Here is a 26,007-nt window from a genome sequence, read left to right as displayed (position 1 = left end):
TTCATAAGAAACTTTATACGGAGTGAAATTTGCCAGAATTCATATTAAAAATTCATTTTAATGCAACATTAAACGTCAAAACGAACAGAAATCATTCAAGATATAAAGATGTTAACGACATTTGCAATACCTTGCTCTTTGTGCTAAAGTTTGACTCTTTGTTCCAATTTTTTAAAAACGACTTCTGAATCACAAAATTCGTTTAATTAAGCTTGAAAAGCAAGGTATTGAAAATGGGGGTAACCCTTTCATATAAGGAATAATTTCTGTTCGTTTTGCGTTTTAAGGTACCTCCTTATCTTCTTTTGAAAAATCTTGCTTTTTTAAAAATTTAATACCTTTCAGACACAACTACTAAGGCACCCTTACCTACTTGTCTTAAGACTAAAAACTTCAAGCAATATTTAGAATAAAAATATTTATTTCATTAATAAACACATATATCGAACTAGAAAATTCACTGCTATCGACCATATCCATAAGAGGGTCTTCCATATCCGTAAGACGATCCTCCATATCCATAAGAACTACCACCATAGCCATAGCTTCCTTGTCCATAACCACTACCATAGTTATAGGAGCCGCTATTACCGTAGCCATAGTTTCCCTGGGAGTATGGAGATGAGTAATAGCTGCTCTGTGGACGATTATAGCCATATGAGGGTCGTTGATAATTGTAATAGTTATAACCTGAAATATAGGAAAATATAAATAAATTGAAGGTACTTCATCAAAGTTGTCATTAGGTTAAGTTATGCAGATGTGTTATGATTACACACTTTCGACTATTAAAAGGGCATCAGCCCTTTCTATTTTCAATCAAATGAGCCCTTTTCGCAGTTCCCACGACAACTCCTTCAATACGAAGGGCCCTGGTCTAAACAACAACAACAACAAAAAATAATACATTATACCCACATCGATCTTTACTATAAAAATGTCAAGCCTTCCAATCTCTTTCGACTATTAAAAAGGGCACTAGGGATTTCAATTTCCAATCGAATGAGCCCTTTTGGAAACGTCAACCCTTTCTATAAACACCTTATATGCCCCCGGGGCATAAATTACAACCCTTACCGCAAGGTCTGTTAGGGTGGTTGTCATCCTCTAAGACCAAATTTCCAGAACTTTCAACTACGTTAAACAAAATAGTCATCTCTAAATTTTGATTGGATGTCATTGGGGAAATGGTGGGCGTGAGAGGGGCAGTAGTCGCTCTCCAATCACTTTCAACTATTAAAAATGACCCTAGCAAAATTTTAAAATTTCAACTATTAAAAATGACCCTAGCCCTTTCAATTTCCAATCAAATGAGCCCTTTTGAAATTATATCCCTACTTCGAAGTTGCTGCTGCATTTGAAATTTGCTTATTTATTTGCTAATAAAAAAAATAAGAAAAAAAAAAATCAATGTAAGTTATGCATTGATTAAGTTATGCAGAATGATAAGGCGTTCCCTAGTCCTTCCACTGTTTTAGATTCTTGGCCACATTTTTTTTTCAGTTTCTAACGTGTAAGACCGGACACGGATTGAGTCTTGCCCATTATTGGTGCGGTCATCTTCTTTGCCTACCCTGCTAGATTACTTCCCCCACTCATCTTCGTGCTTGACACAACTGTAAATAGCTGGAAAGACTCCAGAGGTTGACAATTTAAAGGACGGGTGGGTGTCATATGCAGTCGACTAACTACCAGAAGCATCGACCCAAATAAAGCTTCCGAACCTGGTATCGAGCAGAACACCCTAAAGAAGGCTAACGTCTCTAATATCTGGTTCCCTCTGCGCTGGCGGTACTGTTGTGAAATAGCTATAAGTTAAGTAGGCACTGCCAGTCAATTCCAATAAGGCGTCATCATATTTCAAACAAAACGAATTGATTCCCGTGTCACAATTACATACACTGTATTAGATTTAGTATTTTTTGCTACTTCCCTTTTACTCATTTTACACGTCTGTTTACCTTACTCTGCTTTCAGAACAGGAACATTTCGTTTCTAAATTTTTGTTTGTATTTTAAGTATTTTAACTAATGCAGGAACTATATTTCTATACCAAGGACGTTGTGCCTTTTAAGCCATTAATTCAAAAAAACGTTTTCCACAAAATAAGTTTTTCAAAGAAGAGCAAATAATTTTTTTCCTCAAAATTAAACCAAAAATGAGCAGAAATAAAGTAAAATAATCTCGCAAGTGTAAAACTACCACAAATCACCATCAATAAATAAATGAAAACCCCAAAACGAACAGAAATTAAAATAAGTAACTAATAAGTCAAAATCAAAAGGAGCAGAAACACCCCCATTCCTTCAGAAGACAAGAATATAATTTGCACTTTAATGAAAACAAAACATATATTAAATATTTTCATTTTTAACTTTAATAAATCAAAAATTATTAACACCTTAAGGGATAATTATCAGTATATGTATATTTAAATGGCAATCCATATTCATCTGTTTATTCAGCAACCATTGCCCTCCGGGCTTACAGCCCTTGCCATCGGGATCTAGAGGGTTGTGTTAAGCCTGGAGGTATTGATATATGATCTTTGAACAATTTTGAACAACATGGCTGTCTCAAAATTTCGATCGAATGCAATTGTGGAATAGAGGGCATGGGGGGATTAGCTACCCTTCGATCAATTTTGACTCTTAAAAAAGGAACTAGAGCTTTCAATTTCTAATCAAATGAGCCTCTTCCAAAGTCTAAACGACCACTCCTTCCATAAAACAAACTTGTATGCCACAAGGGAATAACTTGGAATATTGGTGGTTGTGTCAACCCCCGAGAGGTTGTTAAATAGTCGTTGGACTATTTTGAAAAAAATGGTTAACTCAAGATTTTGATCAGATGAATTAGGGGAAAAGAGGGTATTATGCGAAACTATTTCCCCTTCTGATCCCTTTTGAATCTTAAAAAGGGCGCTAGAGCTTCCTGATTTCTAATTGGCTGAGCCCCCTCCAAAGTTTATACTACCATTTCTTCCATAAGAACCTTATGTGATAGCAATGGCAACTAGCATAAGTTATAGCCCTTGTCCTGAGGGCTCTAGGGGAGGAGTGACATCCCCAAAGACATAATTACCGAACCTTTCAACTATACTGAAGAAAATGTCAAAATTTTTATAGGATGTATTTGAAAAAATAAAGGGCACGAGCGGGGGGGGGCTGGTTGCCCTCCAATCTCTTTTGACTGTTAGAAAAGCCAAATCGGTCTTTATTTTCAGTTGAAGGAAAAGTAATTTGACAGAAGACGGTGAGTTTAGCCGACTGACAATGACAGTACATCATCGTATTGCCAATTCAAGCTGATGTGTCTAATAAAAGACGATTCTCTAGAATTTTCAAAGACGAATTCTTTAGAAAAGCTTCATTTGAATACTTGTCATTGAAAAAACAAAATTAGTTCATTTTCACCCCTGCATAAACAAAAGTGATTTACATGACTTGAAACAAAATTTTGTTTTTAAATTAAAAAAAAATTAAAGCAAAAACTTCAATCATAAATTTTGCTGCCTGAAAAAATTAACTTTTTAAAATACTGACTGAGGATCAAACCAAACAGAATTTTCACCCACGTCGAACAACTTATTTCATTGAGTGATGTCAAATCTGGATTCTGAGGTGAAATTTAACTCCTGTCGGGGTCAAACTTAATATTAAAGAAATACATAACATAAAGTACCTCCATAAGGTCTATGATGACGGTTTCTTATGTCAGTATCTTCTTCTTCTTCTTGAAGAACATCCGTTTTTGTTTCTTCTCCCCCAACATTGGTCGCTACTTCAAATTTTATTGCATCGTCAGCTTCTCTTCTATTTCTTGTTGTTTCTGGTCTTGCTGAAATTGAAGATTTTGCTAACAAGTAAATAGTTTTGATTATTTCTTTCTTAATTTAAATGGCAATAATCTTAACAAAGAAAAAGAAGAAATAGAGCAGATATTATGTTACTCTGAAAAAATCATTTTGCAGCGTTGTTAAGTCGTAATAATTTAAATCGACCAACTAAGTTTTTTTTTTACACTTTGTGAGCTTCTAAATTTATGCCCTTGATTTCTTGTATATTTAATTACAATTATTAACAAGAGGCTTGACGTAGCCAAATCCCCTCAAATGCCACGGCATGAAATGGAGGAGGGATGCTCAAACAGATACACAAAATTAATTTAAATAAATTAATTTAGATTTGCCCCAGAAGGGTAAAAAAATTGCCTTAATTTGCCTTAACTTATTCACTCATTGAGGTGATCCATAAAAATTAGGATAAATGCCAGAGAAATACAAAACACCTTTGTACTGGAAAACAGTAGTTATCTTAGAAATCAAGTTTACGAATACTAAAATTTACAAATCTAGTGTTCGATAATTTTAAAATGTACTCGAGTGAATTTTAACTGCTCAAACACATAATCAACAGCACTGGCGAATCCAGGGGGCGAGGGCACTGGGTCTCCCCCAATATTTTTTCTGGCGCCCTCTCATCCTGTTTTTTTACTTTTTTTCTACTCTTTTCTTTAAGAATAAATTTGTCAATTTGGTTTATTATTGGCACCTTTGTCACATTGGACGCCCCCCAAGATTTTGCTCTAGATCCACCCCTGCTCATCAGATATCTAAAACAGCGTTTCAACAGATAAGTGAGGCATTAAAATTTTGCAATGGAAAACAAATAATTATTTTTGAAGTTAAGCGCAGTCATAAGCACCAACAAATCTTAAACTAGTTTCAACAGATGATTGTGGCATTCTGATTTTGTTATAGATGAAAAAAAAATTTTGAAGTCAAGTTTACTTTAAATTACTTAATGTACTTAATAGTTCTAAATATCCTTAAGTAAAGTTCACTCTTGAGCACAGTCATAAGCACCAACAAATCTTAAACTACTTTCAACAGATGATTGTGGCATTCTGATTTTGTTATAGATGATAACAATTTTGAAGTCAAGTTTACTTTAAATTACTTAATGTACTTAAGGTAGTTTTAAATACCCTTAAGTACAGTTCCCTCTTAAGCACAGTCATAAGCACCAACAAATCTTAAACTAGTTTCAACAGATGATTGTGGCATTCTGATTATGTCATAGATGATAACAATTTTTGAAGTCAAGTTTACTTTAAATTACTTAATGTACTTAATAGTTTTAAATATCCTTAAGTACAGTTCACTCTTGAGCACAGTCATAAGCACCAACAAATCTTAAACTAGTTTCAACAGATGATTGTGGCATTCTGATTTTGTTACGGATGATAACAATTTTTGAAGTCAAGTTTACTTTAAATTACTTAATGTACTTAATAGTTTTAAATATCCATAAGTACAGTTCACTCTTGAGCACAGTCATAAGCACCAACAAATCTTAAACTAGTTTCAACAGATGATTGTGGCATTCTGATTTTGTTACAGATGATAACAATTTTGAAGTCAAGTTTACTTTAAATTACTTAATGTACTTAATAGTTCTAAATATCCTTAAGTACAGTTCCCTCTTAAGCACAGTCATAAGCACCAACAAATCTTAAACTAGTTTCAACAGATGATTGTGGCATTCTGATTTTGTTACAGATGATAACAATTTTGAAGTCAAGTTTACTTTAAATTACTTAATGTACTTAATAGTTCTAAATATCCTTAAGTACAGTTCCCTCTTAAGCACAGTCATAAGCACCAACAAATCTTAAACTAGTTTCAACAGATGATTGTGGCATTCTGATTTTGTTACAGATGATAACAAATTTGAAGTCATGTTTACTTTAAATTACTTAATGTACTTAATAGTTCTAAATACCCTTAAGTACAGTTCCCTCTTAAGCGCAGTCATAAGCACCAACAAATCTTAAACTAGTTTCAACAGATGATTGTGGCATTCTGATTTTATTACAGATGATAACAATTTTGAAGTCAAGTTTACTTTAAACTACTTAATGTACTTAATAGTTCTAAATATCCTTAAGTACAGTTCCCTCTTAAGCACAGTTATAAGCACCAACAAATCTTAAACTAGTGTCAACAGATGATTGTGGCATTCTGATTTTGTTACAGATGATAACAATTTTGAAGTCAAGTTTACTTTAAATTACTTAATGTACTTAATAGTTCTAAATATCCTTAAGTACAGTTCCCTCTTAAGCGCAGTCGCAAGCACCAACAAATCTTAAACTAGTTTCAACAAATGATTGTGGCATTCTGATTTTGTTACAGATGATAACAATTTTGAAGTCAAGTTTACTTTAAATTACTTAATGTACTTAATAGTTCTAAATATCCTTAAGTACAGTTCCCTCTTAAGCACAGTCATAAGCACCAACAAATCTTAAACTAGTTTCAACAGATGATTGTGGCATTCTGATTTTGTTACAGATGATAACAATTTTGAAGTCAAGTTTACTTTAAATTACTTAATGTACTTAATAGTTCTAAATATCCTTAAGTACAGTTCCCTCTTAAGCACAGTCATAAGCACCAACAAATCTTAAAGTAGTTTCAACAGATGATTGTGGCATTCTGATTTTGTTACATATGATAACAATTTTTGAAGTCAAGTTTACTTTAAATTACTTAATGCACTTAATAGTTCTAAATATCCTTAAGTACAGTTCCCGCTTAAGCGCCGTCATAAGCACCAACAAATCTTAAACTAGTTTCAACAGTTGATTGTGGCATTTTGATTATGTCATAGATGATAACAATTTTTGAAGTCAAGTTTACTTTAAATTACTTAATGTACTTAATAGTTTTAAATATCCTTAAGTACAGTTCACTCTTGAGCACAGTCATAAGAACCAACAAATCTTAAACTAGTTTCAACAGATGATTGTGGCATTCTGATTTTGTTACAGATGATAACAATTTTGAAGTCAAGTTTACTTTAAATTACTTAATGTACTTAATAGTTCTAAATATCCTTAAGTACAGTTCCCTCTTAAGCACAGTCATAAGCACCAACAAATCTTAAACTAGTTTCAACAGATGATTGTGGCATTCTGATTTTGTTATAGATAATAACAATTTTTGAAGTCAAGTTTACTTTAAATTACTTAATGTACTTAATAGTTCTAAATATCCTTAAGTACAGTTCCCTCTTAAGCGCAGTCATAAGCACCAACAAATCTTAAACTAGTTTCAACAGATGATTGTGGCATTCTGATTTTGTTATAGATGATAACAATTTTTGAAGTCAAGTTTACTTTAAATAACTTAATGTACTTAATAGTTCTAAATATCCTTAAGCACAGTTCCCTCTTAAGCGCAGTCATAAGCACCAACAAATCTTAAACTAGTTTCAACAGATGACTGTGGCATTCTGATATTGTTATAGATGATAACAATTTTTGAAGTCAACTTTACTTTAAATTACTTAATGTACTTAATAGTTCTAAATATTCTTAAGTACAGTTCCCTCTTAAGCGCAGTCATAAGCACCAACAAATCTTAAACTAGTTTCAACAGATGATTGTGGCATTCTGATTTTGTTATAGATGATAACAATTTTTGAAGTCAAGTTTACTTTAAATTACTTAATGTACTTAATAGTTCTAAATATCCTTAAGTACAGTTCCCTCTTAAGCGCAGTCATAAGCACCAACAAATATTAAACTAGTTTCAACAGATGATTGTGGCTTTCTGATTTTGTTATAGATGATAACAATTTTTGAAGTCAAGTTTACTTTAAATTACTTAATGTACTTCATAGTTCCAAATATCCTTAAGTACAGTTCCCTCTTAAGCACAGTCATAACCACCAACAAATCTTCAACCACTTTTCAATAGACGATTGGGTTATTTAGATTTTGCTATGGATGACAATAATTTTTTAAGTCAAGTTTACTTTAAATTTCTAAAATGTACTTAATAGCTCAAAAATATGCTTAAGTACAGTTTCTTATTTAAGCAGTGTCATACGCACCAGTAAATTTAAAGCCACTTTTGAACAGATGGTTGGGGAATTCAAACTTTGTTATGGAGGATAATAATGTTTGAAATAAAGTTTACCAATATTCCTAGAATGTACTTAATAAGTGTAAAATGGACTGAAGCGTATTTTCACTGCTCAAGAGACAAACAAAACAAACAAATAAACACGTATTTCGCGAAAATATAGCATAAAAATTGTATATTTAGGTTAAGGCCTTGAAATTTCTTTAAAATTTTAACTTAAAGACATTTACGTATTTAAAATCATCATAAAAGGTCAATTCTTCTGTTGTATTAAATAAAAAAAAACAAGTTTTTTAAACTGAAAGTAAGGAGCGACATTAAAACTTAAAACGAACAGAAATTATTCCGTATATGAAAGGGGCTGTCCCCTCCTCAACGCCTCGCTCTTTACGCTAAAGTTTTTTATTGTTTTAAAAAATAAAGTTGTGAGACAGAGTCAAACTTTAGCGTAAAGAGCGAGGCGTTGAGGAGGGGACAGCCCCTTTCATATACGGAATAATTTCTGTTCGTTTTAAGTTTTAATGTCGCTCCTTACTTTCAGTTTAAAAAACTTGTTTTTTTTATTTAATTTCTGATCGTTTTTTAGTTATTGCATCTTTTATTTGCATAAAAATTTTAATTTTCTTTTACTAAATGGATGTCTTTACAAATTAACTTACGTAACTAACTTCTATATTCGTATATTTTTCTTCTGGCAAAACATACAAAGTTGCAGATTTTTGCAGATATGAGCTTGAAACCTATGTAATAGGGTTTTCTGACACGCTGAATCTGACGGTGTGATTTTCCTTAAAATTCTTTCACTTGTAGGGGATGTTTCCCCCTCTTTAAAAAATCGAGAAAATTTTCTCAGGCTCGTAGCCTTTGATGAGTAATACTAAACTTAATAAAATTTATATATTTAGGATCATCATTATAAACACATTCTTTTGATACATTTATTGACATCAAAATTTCGTTTTTAAAAGTTTTGATTACTATTGAGCCGTATCGCTTTTTTTTTTATTGTTTTTTTTTTATTACGTATATGTTATTACTTATATGAAGGGGTTATATCCGTAGTAAAAAACACCCTATTTAAGTTAAAAGTAAAAAAAAATATATTATTAAGAAAACACACAAAAACAAAGGCCGTTTAATTAAAATAGATTGCTCTTTTGAAAGCACTAAAAAAAAACTGTAGCATAAAGAGTGAGGTATTGACTTGGGGGAGAACCCCCTTACATACGTTATAATTTCTGTTCGTTTTAAGTACTAATATTCCTTCTTACATTTCAGTTGAAAAAACTTGTTTTTTTATTTAACTTCTGATCGTTTCTTAAATAATGATTGGAAATCCGGCGCCCCCTTACTATAAATGTCACTTACCCAACATAAAAATAATCACCGGAAATTTTCTAATGTTTCACCCCATAAACGAGCCCCCCCCCCCCCTCCAGAAACCATACTTGTAGACTTTTTTTGTAGACGTCCAAAGAACAAATAAATAAGGCTGGCAGGTCTATTACCTCCGTCCTGGCAATTTCTCTTCCCCCATGAAAACTTCCTTCATGAAAAGATCCTTCCCTATAGCCCCCGTCCCACTCCTGCCCCCACCACCCAGAAACACAAACCGCTGACACTGACTGTATACTTCCCCAAAACCAATACTATGTGTTAACATTGAGTAAAGTTCATAACTTTCAGCCCTCCCCTGGGGACTTTGGGGGATCAAGTCATCCTAAAAGACATTTTTATCATATTTTCGACCATGCTGAACAAAATGGCTATCTCAAAATTTTGATCGGGTGACTTTGGGAAAAAAATGAGCTTGGGAAGGGGCCTAGGTGCCCTCCATTTTTTTTGGTCACTTAAAAAGGGAACTAGAACTTCTAATTTCCATTCAAATGAGCTCTCCCGTGATATTCTAGGACGACTGAATCGATACGGTCATCCATGGGTAAAAGAAAAAAAAACAACAAATAAACACGCATCCGTGATATTTCTTCTGGCAAAAAATGTAAAATTCCACATTTTTGTAGATAGGAGCTTGAAACCTATACAGTAGGGTTCTTTGATATGCTGAATATGATGGTGTGATTTTCATTAAGGTTCTCTAACTTTTAGGGGGTCTTTCCCTCTTTTTTCGAAAATCAGCCAAATTTTCTCAGGCGCGTAACTTTTGATGGGTAGGACTAAACTTGATGAAAATTATATATTTGAAATCAGCATTTAAATCTGATTCTTTTGATATATCTATTAGTATCAAAAACCCGTTTTCTAGAGTTTCGGTTACCATTGAGCAGGGTCGCTCCTTACTTACAGTTCGTTACCACGAACTGTTTGATATTATGTTGTAAAAATTTATTCTTTTTAGAGTCCCGTCACTGCTAGCACAAGTTACTCTTTACTTACAGTTTTTTACCCCAAACTGATTGCAAAGATTGTTTTACTTGCATGTGAAAATATACCACGAGATGAGTGATGTCTAAGAGTTGAAGCGGTTAGTTTTTATTTCTGAGGATTGCTTATGAATAAATGAAACCAATGCTTTGTGTCGGTCTCAAGTCAATGAGTTTTTTGAAAATTTAATATTTCAATAAAAATTAATTCATATAAGAAGAGAATAGTATGAATCAGTTCAAAAATGACATGCAGAAAAATACAATCTCTCCCTTAGGTACAAAAAAAAAGAAATACAAAAATAGATGAGTTGTAGGTCGGGGCCCTCAGCCCCGTTCCTCATCTCCTTTCTTACACCCCACTTAATTTTATTTATTTTTGTTGTTTTACATATCGATTATTATATTTTTCACTTGTTTTCTGCGCTTTTTCCGACTTTTGTCCTCTACAGGAGTCAAAACTGACATATCTAACTGGAGACCAATATGAATTCTCCCGATTTATTCAAAAATTTATGAAAAGATTGTTCATCACCGGCTTTACGAGTATCTGATAAAAATTGGTGTTTTACACGATGGTCAATTTGGCTTCCAAAATGACCGGAAAGGACATTCGACGACACATGCAGTCCAGCCTCTTCTGGAAAATATTAACTCAGAAAGGTGAGCAGTGCATGGGTGTTTTTATTGATTTTAGAAAGGCTTTCGACACTGTTGATTTTAAGATTTTATTGGAGAGGCTGTGTTTTTTAGGAATAAAGGGTGGGGTCTTAAATTAGTTTGAATCGTATTTAAGTGAAAGGAAGTTACGAGTGACTTCGAGTAATAAAATCTTCTCAGCCGTTTCCTATAAAGTACAGTATTCCACAAGGCTCCGTTCTTGGTCGCCACTTGTAACTGATATTCATAGACACAATGAGATTCTACATTCTCGGAGCTTCAGTTACTTCATTTGCTGACGACACTGCTTTAGTGATTGCAGCAAAGTCGCTGCAAGAGCTCTTTTTCAAGGCGCCGGATGACCCACATGAATTTGTTTGTGCTAGCCTACTTAACGTCAATGCAACAAAAACTAATTGTATGATGTTTACGAGGACTGGTCCTGCTCCCATTCTCCCTGGTGTCCTTCTATATAATGGCCTACCGCTCTCACAAGTCGAAGAGATCCGATATCTGGGATTCATCCTGGATCGAAGCTTGATTTGGAGAAAACACTGCGACATCAAAGCATGCAAGCTGACGAGAGGCCTTGGAGTTCTGAACTGTTTTCAAAATTTTTTACCTTTGAAAATTCTGATTTTATTGTGTTTTTCCTTAATAGTGCCTTAAATAAATAATGGTTGTTTGATTTGGGTGAGTAATTTTAGTTGCAATTTTAGAAGAGTTCAAGTTCTGCAGAATAAGGCTATAAGGTTGATTGGGAGGTATGATCGTGGTATGGATAGCCCTGAATCACTTTTTAGAAAGTTTAAAATCTTAAAGGTTGGTGAAATAAGAGATTATCAAATTGGAGTGTTTGTATTTCAGTGTCTGTATGGTCTTGCACCAGATTTCTATATGAATATTTTTAAGCCTAATTCGTTTTATCGCGATTATTTGACTAGGAGTGCGGATAGTCTTGTATCTGAGCCACGGAACACAACGAGAGCAAGTCATGTGACCAGACACATGGGCCCGTCAGTTTGGAATTCGTTCCCGGATTCCGTTCGTCAAGCTGAAAGTGTGCCGCAACTTAAAACCCGTATTAAAAATCATTTCTATTCAGGAATTTGGTAGCGTTAAAGGTTCGAGAGAAGGCTTTTTTGTCTTGTTTTTTTTTATATTTTGCCAGTATTTTCTTATCATTATTCTCAATTTTAATTCTTGTTATCCCCTTTTTTCATTTGAATTGGTATGATGAATTGGCATGCATGATATTCGCCGTTCGCTTTTTCAAGCTTCTGTTTGCCTTAATGCGATTTGTTGTCATGTTGAGTTGTTTTTGTATTAATAAAATGTGTGAATCTGAATACAGAAAGCGAGTGCCCTCCAAAACAAAAGTTTAAATACTTACTTTAAAAGTTCTATATTTTCATTGTTTGAGCCTACTTACCATCAAGGCCGTAACCAGAGAGGGGGGTTAGGGAGGTTTGTCCCCCCCCCCCCCGAAATGTTTGTTTGACTCGTGAAAACTTAACAAAAATGAGTATAAACAAATTTTTTATGCGTTTTTGAGGTTTGTTTGTGCAACCCCCCCTTCCCATCCAATTTTTTTTGGTGTAAAAACCCCTCGGAAAAAAAGTCCTGGGTACGACCTTGCTTACCATGAGCTTTTGACCCCTTCTTCCCGCAAGAGAACTATACAAGATTAATGCGTCTTCGTACACGAATTTTTTTTTTTAGTTTCTGCAAATATTCATTACTGATGCACAGTTTGATTATTTATTATCTGCAGTCGACAAGGTAAACACGGGGTTGAATAATAAAAGGTTATGGTCAGAAGGGATTAGAAAACATATCAGTTATTTGATTGCAGTTAAAGCTATGGGTTTGGCTTACTATAGTTATAGACGCTAATTCCAATTGTTTTATTTACCAAGAACTGGAAATATTATTATTTATGGCAAAAACCATAAATAAGCCCTTATTTTCATCGCAATGCTGTTGCGTTATATCGTTTGTTTTTGAAGTGTTGGAGAAAAAAAAATCAAACTTTTGCGTAAAGGGGTAGCCCTCCTTTTACACAGCATAATTGCATTGTTTTAAGTTTAACACGCGCTTTATTTTCACTTGGAAAACTTTTTTTTTTATATTTAATCTTAGGAAATCATCAGTATTTTGGAGAATTAGATAATTATTTCAAATACAGGTGAAATTAGTAAGGTACTTTACTTGTTATAGCTACAACACTTAAGTTCTTCGTTTAAGTAGAACCGGTTTCTCTGACGCTTAATCCTAATGAAAAACACCAAAATATGATGAACATATCATACTTTTTTAGCAAAATTATGAAAACTATAGAAGAAAATTATAGAATGTAGGCCGCCCAGAACGCATTGATGTCAGGCTAGGTCAGGACACTTTTCTGTAAATACAGATCGCTAACTAAATAAATTTCATACATGGTCAGAAGAATCGGTTCTACTTAGATATGTTGTAGATACAACAGATAGTTACCATTTGTAAAAAAATTTCACTATGAGAAAAAAAAAATGATGTACCCACTACGGCAGCTACGGCAGCTACAGCAGTACCGAAAATTATTAAGCAAACTTGATTATAAGTCCTAATAGCCGATGTTATACAAATAATTCTAGTCCTTGTTTTACTAATGGTTGGAAATATACCCTTATGTCCTAAAGTCAAAGATAACAAAATAAATTCTTACCAATTGCAGAAGCTACAAAAGTACAGAAAATAATCAAAGTAAGTTTCATTATAACCGCTAATAATTGACTGATATAATATTAATATTTCCAATCTTCTTTATACTAATGGTTTAGCATATACCCGGGAGCCAAAGACAACAAAATAAAGGAATAACCAAATACCGGTCACTGACGCCCATAAAAACTAGTTTTTTTTTGGTAAACGTGAAAATTTTAAATTTTCGGCTAATTTGGTTTTTCCAGCTGCATTATTGAGTTTCTAAAGCTATTGCGACGCAGCATCTGTAAGTTTGTTTTAAAATTGATTGTCATGACTGTAGTTACCATGTTAATTACCATAACGTAAATAGTATTTTGATGCAGAAATTTTGGAGCGAAACTTTAATCGACTTTAGTGCAGTGGCGGATCCAGAATTTTTTACGGGGGGGGGGGGGAATAGATTGATCCGATAAACTTGCGTTAGGAGCAGGTTTGATTAACAAAAACGTGCGTTAGTTAAGTAAATTACACTACTTTATACCATGTTAGGGGGCGCGCCCCCTCTCCCCTCCCATGGATCCGTCACTGCTTTAGTGGTGGCATAATTCCGACTGTATCTCATAACTGATGCGACGTATTATGATATAAAAAGGGGACAGGGAGCGCATCTTTATAACAATTTCGTACTTAAGCCGTTTTACGTACTTAGAAATGCAGATTTATCTATAGTTCTAACATTGTTTGTTACACTATGGCAATCGAATAAAAAAAAAATTGCTTAACTATCTTCTTTTCAAATGCATACACACATGGAATTTGGAAATAGATTTACCATGTGAGAAATTCATTAATAATAACAAAAACAATTGTCAATCGCATCAAGAAGTTTTACTTTCTTTTTTTCTGTCTGAGGACGTTGAAACCTCAGTAGCACTTGACTGGGAAGACATTTCCGCTGTAGCACCACGTTTGGACGAGCGTAGAAGCTTCGTCGACGCCCTATGCGCCACCAGTCACTCAAAAGAAGCTAAAATCTAAGGTAAGAAAGAAAACTTTTTTTGTGGTTGCAGTGGTAGCTACAGCTTAGTAAAGGACGAACACGACCCATAGTAACCCAAACATAGCATGAAACCCCTATAATGGAGTCGGATCAATACAAAAAGTAGACCATCCAAATCTCTTTGGCTTAAAGCCCTATACAGGAAACATACAGTCCCTTGGCTTGAACAACAATGAAAATTACTTATTTTTTTGCATGGGAAGCGTCTTTTTTCCGTTTTGTCCTACCCCGCAGCTAACGAAGCACTGGAACATCATAAAGAGCTGTTTAAGGGCACATTTTAAAAGAAATTGCTATTTCCACATGTTCTTGTAATTAATAAAGCACAATATTTAAAATAAAATAACTTTAGTGACAAAAAACTATATTTCGTCTACAAGATGATAAATGAGGTGATGATCGTACGTTAAAACCATAAATGACGCAAAAAAAATATAAGATTTATGAACAAGTTCGTACATTGAAGAGGAAGTAAGGCTATACTCTGGGGAGGATGCTACAGACTGCAGCACATATAAGAAGATCAATTGGAATACCTTAAAGAAAATAAGACTAGTATACTTTAAAGGTTGTCTTGGGTAACAGCGATGACAGCGTAATTCGTTCTTTACTAGTTACTGCTAAGAAAAAATCGCAAAATTTTTTCCTGATTAGTATTCGGTCTCAAGTGGTATCATTACAGTATTTGCCCATTAGGTTGCAGTATACCATTAGCATTGCCTTGGCCAAAAACCCTGTATTGGGAAGAATTTTTTCGGAGGGAGATTTTACAAAAGAAACTTTAAACAACACATAAAAAATTGTTTATATTTATTTTTGTTACGTTTTTTACGTGTCGGAAAAACATTTCAGGAGGCGGGGGGGTCAAACCCCCTACCCCTCCCTCCTTGGTTACGGTCTTGACCCATATTAAAGTTAAGATCAGCAGAAATAAACACCAATAATAATTCAAACTCAAAACGGCCAGAAATTACTATTACACAATAAATGATACCCAAAACGAACAGAAATTAAATAAACAATTATAGCAAACAAATACACAACATGTACTAATATAAATGAATAAATAAATCTTAGAACCGGTAAAACTTAAATTGAATATCGAAATCAAGCTTAAAACGAGCAAAAATCCTTTACTATTGAAGTGTAAAATGAAACCCAAAATAAACAGAAGCTAAATAAACAATCATGGCAAATAAACATACAACAAGTACTAATATAAATTAGAAAAAAAATCTAAAAACGACTGTAACTAACTTGAATATGCAAATCAAGCTTAAAACGAACAAAAACCACAACAAACTAGAGTTTGGGAACTGCCTCCTTCCTTAACTGTAGAAAATTAAAACCTACTGCGTCATTGATACTTTACTGTAAAAGAATTGTATTTAAAATATTCTCTTTTGTACTTATCACAACATTGAAAATAAAAATAAAAGTAAAATAAATTCTTGAACTGATGAGATCTCAGCAATTTATATCTTAATTATAGGCAGCGCAATAGCGCTACCTAAGTAAAGAACGATATTGGTTCAATGTATTATTTATTTGTTTCTTTCTTTGTTTTAGACCAGGGCACTTCATATCGAAGTAGTTGTCGTAGAAACTTCGAAAAGGGCTCATTCGACTGGAAATTGGAAGGGCTTATGCCCTTTTTAATGGCCGAAAGTGATAGGAAGGCAACTAATACCACTTCTTCGACGTCCACCATTTTCCCAAACACATCCAAGCAAAATTTTGAGATAGCCGTTTTGTTCAACGTAGTTGAAAGATCTGGTAAATATGTCTTTGAGGAGGACACTCTTTGAGGAAGTTGTAAGTTATGCCCTGGGGGAATAAGGTTTTTATATAAAGCATTGTCGTAGAAACTTCAAAAAGGGCTCATTCGATAGGAAATTCAAAGGGCTAGTGCCCTTTTTAATAGTCGAAAGTTATTGGAGGGCAATAGCCACCTTCTCACGCCCACTATTTCACTAAACACATCCAATCAAAATTTTGAGATAGCTATTTTCTTCAGCGCTGTTACAAGTTCTGTCAATTAAGTCTTTGAGGATGACAACCCCCACAACCCTCAGGGCAAGGGTTGTGAGTTATGTCCTGGGGGCACATACAGTTTTTATAGAAAGCGTTGTCGTAGAAATTTGAAAAAGGGCTCGTTTTTTTTTTTTTTTTCTCAAAAATATTGTTTGTTTCTATTTATTTTTGGGTGCACTTTTCGGTAATTTTTTTTCTTTTTATTACTTCGGTTGTGTCATTTTTCGATGTTAATATTTTTCTTCTGCATAGATACCATAGCTCTGCTGTGAAGTCGTTAACCTTTGGTCTGGTGAGTTTGGTCGCGGAGCGGAATTTACTATCCACCGTAAGTAAAATGATTAATTCTTTTAGTGACCAGGGTGATGTTAACTCTTTGGGGGAACGTTTTGTTGAGTTACAAAATAATCCTTTAGATGTAGAAAGTATAATTAATAATTCAGTTGGAAGTAGGAATAGGAATTATAATGATCCTAAATCGGTTATTGAAAGTAAATATGTTTCGCAATTAAGTGGTTCTGCCTCTTCTAAACAAGATGGTATTTTCTCTGTGCTTCACCTAAACATTCAGGGACTTTGTTCCTCTTTTGATGAGCTGAAACGGATCGTCAGTGGTGGAACTCCGGGTATTATTGGATTGTGTGAAACTTTCCTGGATTCAAAAAAGGATATGCTTTTAGATATCCAAAGATTTAGGATGGAGAGGATGAACCGAAAACAAATGGCGAAAGGTGGCCTTGCCCTGTATATTGCCGATCATCTTGTATATAATTTCCGAAGTGATTTGAGTAGAAATGAGGAAGGAATCTTTGAATCCCTTTTTATTGAGATTAAGTCAGGTTGTAAGAATTTAGTTGTTGGTTTGGTTATACAGATCCCCTAGTGGATCTATTCATTCGTTTATGAAAATTCTAGAAGAGGTTTTGGACTTACTCCAAAAGCATCCTTGCGAACTAATCCTTATGGGGGATTTCAATATTAACCTGCTGGATCAAAATTCTGCTTCGGCTGCAGATTTTTTGTCAATGATGCCTTCTGCGGGAGCTCTACCTTCAGTTTGTATACCAACCCGAGTTACTGAGATGCATGCATCACTTATTGATAATATTTTTTCGTCACTAGATGTCTTAGATAATTCAGTGATGATTAGTGATATTTCTGATCATGTCCCTGCTATTTCACGATATAGGACTGCTAATCAATCGCAGCGTAAAGTTTCGCCATCTAATCTCCCATTTTTCCGTTTTGGTGTCAGTGAGATCAGTCTACTTAAATCTCGTTTGACTGATCAGCCATGGGATAGTTTGGATTCTGAATCGGATTTTAACTGCTCTTTTGATTTCTTTTATGATTCAGTAAAAGAAGGTATCCTAGAAGTTTGCCACTAGAATCCAAAGCCTCATACCTCGAAGAGGATAGTACTGCTGAATCCGTGGATGACTCCAGGTCTCCATAAAAGCTGGAAAAGGAAAAATTATCTGTGGAAACTATACAAGGCTTCGTCATCTGCTTCTCATCATCAGCGGTTCAAGGTCTATAGGAATATATTTAATTCTCTGTGTCGGAAGGCCAAGTCTCAGTATTATCACAGGAAATTTTCTGAGTGTGGAAAGGATGTTGGGAAGACATGGAAAATTATTAATTCTGTACTTAAACCTACTCCCCCTCCGCCTTCAGATCCAACAACGCTGATAGTTGACGGTAAAACTGTCCAAGGAGAATAAAATGTTCAGATAGAGCTTACGTCTTATTTTGCTAATATAGAAAAAGCGACTGCTTCATCTGTGAGCTCTACAACTCCTCGTTGCGATTTCAGAGCCTATCTTGGACCCCCATGTTTAAAGTCAATGGTTTTGAACCCTGTTTCTGAGTTTGAGGTAGCTCAGATCGTAAATGCACTTAAAGGTTCATCGTCTTCAGGGCCAGACAGAATTCCTACAAGGGTTATCCGTGCCGTTCTTCCCGCTATTCTGTCACATTGACTAAGCTTGTCAATCTGTCTTTCGTGAATGGAATTTTCCCTGAATCACTCAAGCGAGCTAAGGTTATAGTGCGGTATAAAGGTGGGTCCCGGAGTGATCCTGCTAATTATAGGCCAATTTCTCTTCTATCTGTTTTCAGCAAAATTTTTGAGAAGGCTATGCTATCTAGGCTTCTTAGTTTTCTGGATGTCAAAAATTTTTTCCATGATTTCCAGTTTGGATTCCGAGCAAATCACTCTACAGAGCATGCTTGCGCATCTCTCTTGAATTTCATTCATTCGGTAATAGATTTTGGTCTTATCACGGCAGCTATATTTTTGGATGTTCGCAAAGCTTTTGATTCTTTGACTCATCAGATTCTTCTTTGGAATTTATCGCATATTGGTATAAGATCAAATGTTTTTTCTTGGTTTGAATCATATCTTTCTGATAGACTTATTTCAATTGATCCGCTTTTCCGAAGCCCTTCTGAAGTAGAATATGGTGTCCCCCAGGGATCTGTTCTTGGACCCGTTTTATTTCTGATTTATGTCAATGATCTGATTTCAGCAGTCAAGAACACCAGTCCTCTGGTATGCTGCAATCTGTGTCATCCGGATGTTCCTTCGTGTCCCAATGCTACTTCTAATGAAGATTGCCTCGTTGCTTTTGCTGACGATAGCACTTTTGGGACTCTAGGGAGGACGGAATTTGATGTCAGATCTAATCTGGTGGCAATATTTGAGAGAGTAGTTTCATGGTTTGAGGCGAATTACTTGGCCTTGAATGTTACCAAGTCACATTTTCTTATTTTTTCTCGAATTGGTGTAGCTTTCCCTCAACTGACACAGCTTCAGGTGTCACAAGGCTTCTTGTGTAGACCAAAGAATCGGTTGGTCCGATTTCTTGGTATCCTGATTGATGAGAACCTTTCGTTTAGACACCATATAGCCATGATTAGGGTTAAGGTCTCACGGAGTTTGGGTGTCATTCGAAAACTCAAACACACCTTTCCTGGATCAATTCTGAAGCTTCTTTTTTTCTGCCTTGTCCAGTCATATGTCTCTTATTGCCCCATAGTATGGATGTCTACTTTTCCTTCTACACTGCGGTCGCTTTCTGTCATGTATGATAAAACACGGCGTCTGGTTATGGACACCAACCCTTCTTCACCAAGACCGCTTCTAAATCTACAGTCTATCTACATTCTTTCTTGTGTTTCTTTTGTTTTTCATCAGCTTTATGGCAATCTTCCAAAATCTCTTCAAAAAACTCCTCAGTTTATTTCTGATTCAGCTCCATATATCCTTCGTTCGTCACATAATATCTGCATTCCTCCTACTCCCACTGTGCGGTCAGATTTCAATCCCCTCATCGCTTGTCATCAGGTTTGGAACTCCCTGCCTTCTTCAGTACAGAAATGTCACTCGTTTGGCACTTTCAAGAGGATTCTTAAGGACCATTTAGTTAATAATCAAACTGAATAATTTTTTTTTTTTTTTTTTTTTTTTTTTTTTTTTTTTTTTGTGGAGTTGATGTCCCCTGAATGGTTAGTTTGTTTTATGGTGGTTTTCTCTGCGCTATGACTCCCAGGCCTCAGGTATGATTATCATTTTTTATTGGTGAAACTTGTATAGTTCACTAAGGAGTAGCATTCATGAAGATAGGTTAAATTTTATTGCTTTCGCACCATTTTATTACAGTCTAATAATTACTGTCTGTTTCGACGACAGGGATTCGCTTATATTAATTTTTTTTTTTTTTTTTTTTTTTGAGTCTATTTAATATAATTAATTAATTTAGTTTATTTATTCTAATTTTTTCTATAGTTTCTATTTTATTTATATTTTCTTTTCTTCTCCTTCATATGTAAGTAAGTGATCATTTTAAATTTTCTTTTGTTTTTTATCCTTGAGTATGTAATTCATATTGAGTATGTTTTTTATCCTTGAGTATGTAATTCATATGTCTTCCCTCTTTGTACAGGCCAATGAGCCTTTGAGGGATTTATAACATCTAATATTGTATGTGTATTTAATGAAGAATAAAACTTATCTTATCTTATCTTATCTTATCTTATCTGATTGGAAATTAAAAGGGACAGTGCACTTTCTGATAGTCAAAAGTGATTGGACGGCAACTAACCCCCCTCTCACCCCCAAAATTTTCCCAAAACAAATCCAATCAGTATTTTGAGATTGTCAGTTTCTTCAACGTATTTGATAGTTCTGGAAATTAGGTCTTTGAGGATGATAACCCCCTCAAAGCCCTCAGGGCAAAGGTTGTAAGTTATTCCTTGGGGCCATATAAAGTTTTTATAGAAAGCGTTATCGTAGAAACTTTAAAAAGGGCTCATTTTATTGTAAATTGAAAGGGCTAGTGCCCTTTTTAAATTGTCAAAAGTGATTGGACGGCAACTAACCCCCCTCTCACGCCTATCATTTCCCGAAATACATCCAATCAAACTTTTGAGGTAGCCATTTTGTTCAACATAGTTGAAAGTTCTGAAAATCATGTCTTTGAGAATGACAACCCCCATACCCCTCAGGGCAAAGGTTGTAAGTTATGCCCTGGGGGTATAAAAGGTTTTTATAGATAACGTTGTCGTAGAAAATTCCAAACGGGCGCATTCAATTCGAAATTGAAAGGGTTAGTGCCCTTTTTAATTGCCAAAAGTGATTGGAGGGCAAGTAAACCCCCTCTCACGCCCACCATTTCCCCAAACCCAACCAATCAAAATTTTGAGATAGCCATTTTGTTCAACGTAGTTAAAACGTTCTGGAAATTGGGCCTTTGAGGATGATAAACCCCCAACACCCCTCAGGGCAAGGGTTGTAAATTAGGCCCTGGGGGCGTATACGGCTTTTATAGAAAGGGTTGTCATAGGAACTTCAAAAAGCACGCATTCGATTGGAATTGTAAGGACTACTGACGTTTTTAATAGTAGAAAGTGATTGGAGGGCAATAGCTCCCTCTTACGCCCATCATTTCCCCAAACACATCCAAATCAAAATTTGGAGTAGGCCATTTTTTTCAACGTAGGTTAAAGTTTATGAAATTAGGTTTTTCAGGATGAAAACCCCCCATAACTGCCAGGGCAAGGTTATGAGTTTTGCCCTGGGGGCATATAAGGTTTTTATAGAAAGTTTTGTCGTAGAAACTTCAAAAAGGGCCGAGTCGATTGGAAATTGAAAGGACTAATGCCCTTTTTAATAGTCAAAAGTGATTGGAGGGCAACTAACCTCCCTCTCACGCCCATCATGTCCCCAAACACATCCAATCAATATTTTGAGATATCCATTTTGTTCAACGTACTTTAAAGGTTATGAAATTAGGTTTTTCAGGCTGAAAACCCCCACAACTGCCAGGGCAAGGGTTATAAATTGTGCCCTGGGGGCTTATAAGGTTTTTATAGAAATTTTTGTCGTAGAAACTTCAAAAAGGGCTGATTCTATTGTGAATTGAAAAGGCTAGTACCATTTTTAATAGTCAAAACTGATTGGAGGGCAACTAATCCCCCTCTCACGCCCACCATTTCCCCAAACACATCCAATCAAAGTTTTTATATACCCCTTTTGTTCAACTAAGCTCTGGAAATTCTGTTTTCCAGAGTATGACAAACCCCCCACACACCTCTCGAGGCAAGGGTTAAAAGTTATGCCCTGGAGGCATTTAAGGTTTTTATAGATAGTATTGTCGTAGAAACTTCAAAAAGGGCTCATTCAATTGGAAATTGAAAGGGCTTTTGCCCTTTTAAAAAGTCCAAAGGGATTGGAGGGCAACTAATCCCCCTCTCATGCCCATAATTTCTCCGAATACATCCAATAAAAATTTTGAAATATCCATTTTGTTCAAAGTAGTAGAAAGTTCTGGAAATTATGTCTTTGAGGATGAAACCCCCTCTCCCACAGCACTAAGGGCTAGAGTTGTAAGTAATTCTCTGAGGGCATATGAGATTTTTATAGAAAGGGTTTTCATGGAAACTTCAAAAAGCGCTCATTCGATTGAAAATTGAAAGGGCTAGTGCCATTTTTAATAGTCGAAAGTAATTTGAGGGCAACTAAACCCCTCTCACACCCACCGTTTCCCCAAATATATCCGACACAAAATTTTGAGAAAGGTATTTTTTTCAACGTAGCTGGAAGTTCTAGAAATTAGGTCTTTGAGGATAACAACCCCCCACAGCGCTCAGGGTAAGGGTTATAAGTTATACCCTAGGGGAACATAAGGTTCTTATAGAAAGCGTTGTTGTAGAAACTTCAAAGAGGGCTCACTCAATTGGAAATTGATAGGGGTAGTGCCCTTTTTAATAGTCAAAAGTGATTGAAGGGCAACTAACCCCCTTTCGGGCCCACCACTTCCCCAAATACATTCAATCAATATTTTGAGATAACTATTTTGTTTAACGTAGTTTCAAGGTCTGGAAATTTTGTTTTTGAGTATGAACCCCCCAGAACCGTCAGGGCAAGGGTTTTAAGCTATGCCCTGGGGGCATATAAGGTTTACTATAGAAAGTGCTGTCGTAGAAACTTCAAAAATGACTCATTAGCTAGGACATTGAAAGGGCCAGTGCCCTTTTTAAAAGTCAAAAGTAATTGGAGAGCACCTAACCCCCTCTCACGCCCATCATTTCCCCGTACACATTCAATCAAAACTTCGAAAATTTTGTCAAAAGTGATCGGCGGGCAAATACCCTCCCTCCCCCCACGCTTGTGCTTCCCTGAAAACAAATTGTATTACAACTATTATCTTTTGTAGTCATTACAACGTTGAAATCAAAATTAATGTGAAATAAAATTTTGGACTGATCAGCTATCCGCAATTAATATCATTACAAATCAAATATTCAATTTAGTTTTATTAATTCTTTCCAAGACTGTTCAAGACCCATATAGTTTTCTGTAAAGCCAGTGACGCAATAGGTTTTAGACTTTTACAGTTAAGGAAGGAGGGAGTACCGAAGCTCTTATTCGTGAGGGTTTTGGTCCGTTTTAAGCTTGACTGGCATATTAAATTAAACTCTTACTCGTTTTAAGATGTATTTATTCATTTATATTAGTAACTTTTGCATTTTGGCTTGCTATGATTGTTTATTTAACTTCTGTTGTTTTGCGTTTCGTTTATTCTTTATAAGAAATAACTGGTTGCTTCAAGTTTGAATTATAATAGGTTTTCATTTCTGCCGATCTTTAGTTTAATATGGTCTTTAATTTTCTTCGAAAAATATCTTTTTCGGAGTTTTTTTTTTTATTATCCGATGTATCTGACAGAGGATGTTGATAAAAAAAACTATTCACTCTAACACTTAGATTTTGTCAATTTTATCCGACATATCCGACAAAGGATGCTAATGAAGCATTTATTCAGTCTGACACTTAGAGTTTGTCAATTTTATCCGACATATCCGACAAAGGATGCTAATAAAGCATTTATTCAGTCTGCCACTTAGATTTTATCAATTTTATCCAAAATATCCGACAAAGGATGCTGATAAAGCATTTATTCACTCTCATATTTAAATTTTGTCAATTATATTCGTTGTAAGTGATAAAAGTTGTTAATAAAAAAAATTATTCACTCTGATAATTATATTTTGTCAATTTTATCCCATGTATCCGAGAAATGGATGTTGATATAGAATTTAATAACTCTGATACTTATATTGTATCCGAGATATCCGACAAAGGATGCCGAAAAAGCATTTATTCACTGTGATACTTAGATTTTGTCAATTATATTATATGTATTTGACAAAAGATGTTGATAAAAAAAATTTATTCACTCTGAAATTTATATTTTGTCAATTTTATCCAACATATCTGACAAAGGATGCTGATAAAGCATTTATTCACTCTGATATTTAGATTTTGTCAATTATATTCGTTGTACTAACAAAAGATGTTGATAAAAAAAAATTATTCACTCTGACACTTAGCTTTGTCAATTTTATCCCATGTATTCGAGAAATGGATGTTGATATAGAATTTAATCAATGTGATGCTTAGATTTTGTCAATTTTATCCGACATATCCGACAAAGGATATTGATAATTCATTTATTCACTCTGGTATTTAGAATTTGTCAATTTTATCCCATGTATCCGAGAAAGGGGTGTTGATATGGAATTTAATCAATGTGATAGTTAGACTTTGTCAGTTTAATCCGACATATCCGATAAAGGTTGCTGATAAAGTATTTATTCACTCTGATATTTAGATTTTGTCAATTTTATTCGATGTATCTGACAAAGGATGTTGATAAGAAAAAAAATTTATTCTCTCTGACGCTTAGATTTTGTCAATTTTATCCTATGTATCTGGCAAAGGATGTTGATAAAAAAAAATTTATTCACTCTGACACTTAGATTTTGTCAATTTTATCCGATGTATCTGGCAAAAGATGTTGATAAAAAAATTATTCATTCTGACACTTAGCTTTTGTCAATTTTATCCCATGTATTCGAGAACTAGATGTTGATATAGAATTTAATCACTCTGATACTTATATTTTATCCGAGATATCCGACAAAGGATGCTGATAAAGCATTTATTCGCTCTGATACTTATATTTTGTCAATTATATTTGATGTATCTGACAAAAGATGTTGATAAAAAAAAATTTATTCACTCTGACACTTTTATTTTATCAATTTTATCCAACATATCCGACAAAGGTTGGTGATATAACAATTATTCTCTCTGCTACTTATATTTTGTCGATTATATTCGTTTTATTTGACAAAAGATATTGATAAAAAAAAATTATTCCATCTGACACTTAGATTTTGTCAATTTGACCCTATATATTCGAGAAATGGATGTTGATTTAGAATTTAATCACATCTGATACTTAGATTTTGTCGATTTTATCCGACATATCCGACAAATGGTATTGATAATGCATTTAAAAGATGTTGATAAAGCATTTATTCACTCTGATACTTAGATTTTGTCAATTTTATCCGATGTATCTGGCAAAAGATGTTGATAAGAAAAATTATTCATTCTGACACTTAGCTTTTGTTAATTTTATCCCATGTATTCGAGAACTGAATGTTGATATAGAATTTAATCACTCTGATACTTATATTTTATCCGAGATATCCGACAAAGGATGCTGATAAAGCATTTATTCGCTCTGATACTTATATTTTGTCAATTATATTAGTTGCATTAGGCAATGCATGTTGATAAACAAAATTTATTCACTCGAACACTTAGATTTTGTCAATTTTATCCTATTTGTCCGACAACAGATGCTGACAAAGAATTTATTCACTCTGACATT

The 26,007-nt window shown here is 34.5% G+C and overlaps 1 protein-coding gene across 1 annotated transcript; it reads right to left on the bottom strand.

Moving 5' to 3' along the window:
* Window positions 1-403: 403 nt before the first annotated feature.
* LOC148949692 (uncharacterized) lies at window positions 404-13,809 on the bottom strand. Its single transcript, XM_089093064.1, has 3 exons — window positions 13,685-13,809; window positions 3,685-3,840; window positions 404-690 (listed from the first exon to the last, which is right to left on the bottom strand). Exons 1-3 carry the CDS (start codon window positions 13,731-13,733, stop codon window positions 464-466), a joined length of 432 nt encoding a protein of 143 aa, XP_088949190.1. The 5' UTR covers window positions 13,734-13,809; the 3' UTR covers window positions 404-463.
* Window positions 13,810-26,007: the final 12,198 nt, after the last annotated feature.

The sequence above is a fragment of the Artemia sp. Qi Xiang Cuo genome, chromosome 8, assembly GCF_049724085.1.
Source record: "Artemia sp. Qi Xiang Cuo chromosome 8, ASM4972408v1, whole genome shotgun sequence".
In the NCBI taxonomy this organism is placed as follows: domain Eukaryota; kingdom Metazoa; phylum Arthropoda; class Branchiopoda; order Anostraca; family Artemiidae; genus Artemia; species Artemia sp. Qi Xiang Cuo.
The sequence above is the reverse complement of the archived record's forward strand: the minus strand, read 5'-3'. Positions and strand labels throughout refer to the sequence as shown.

Bases quoted from the DNA above. Each gene is read 5' to 3' on its own strand.
- LOC148949692 (XM_089093064.1), bottom strand. From the start codon at position 13,733: ATGAAACTTACTTTGATTATTTTCTGTACTTTTGTAGCTTCTGCAATT. The intron at 3,841-13,684 runs GTAAGAATTTAT...CTTCAATTTCAG, and splicing joins TTTTGTAGCTTCTGCAATTG to CAAGACCAGAAACAACAAGA. The intron at 691-3,684 runs GTACTTTATGTT...CCTATATTTCAG, and splicing joins TCATCATAGACCTTATGGAG to GTTATAACTATTACAATTAT.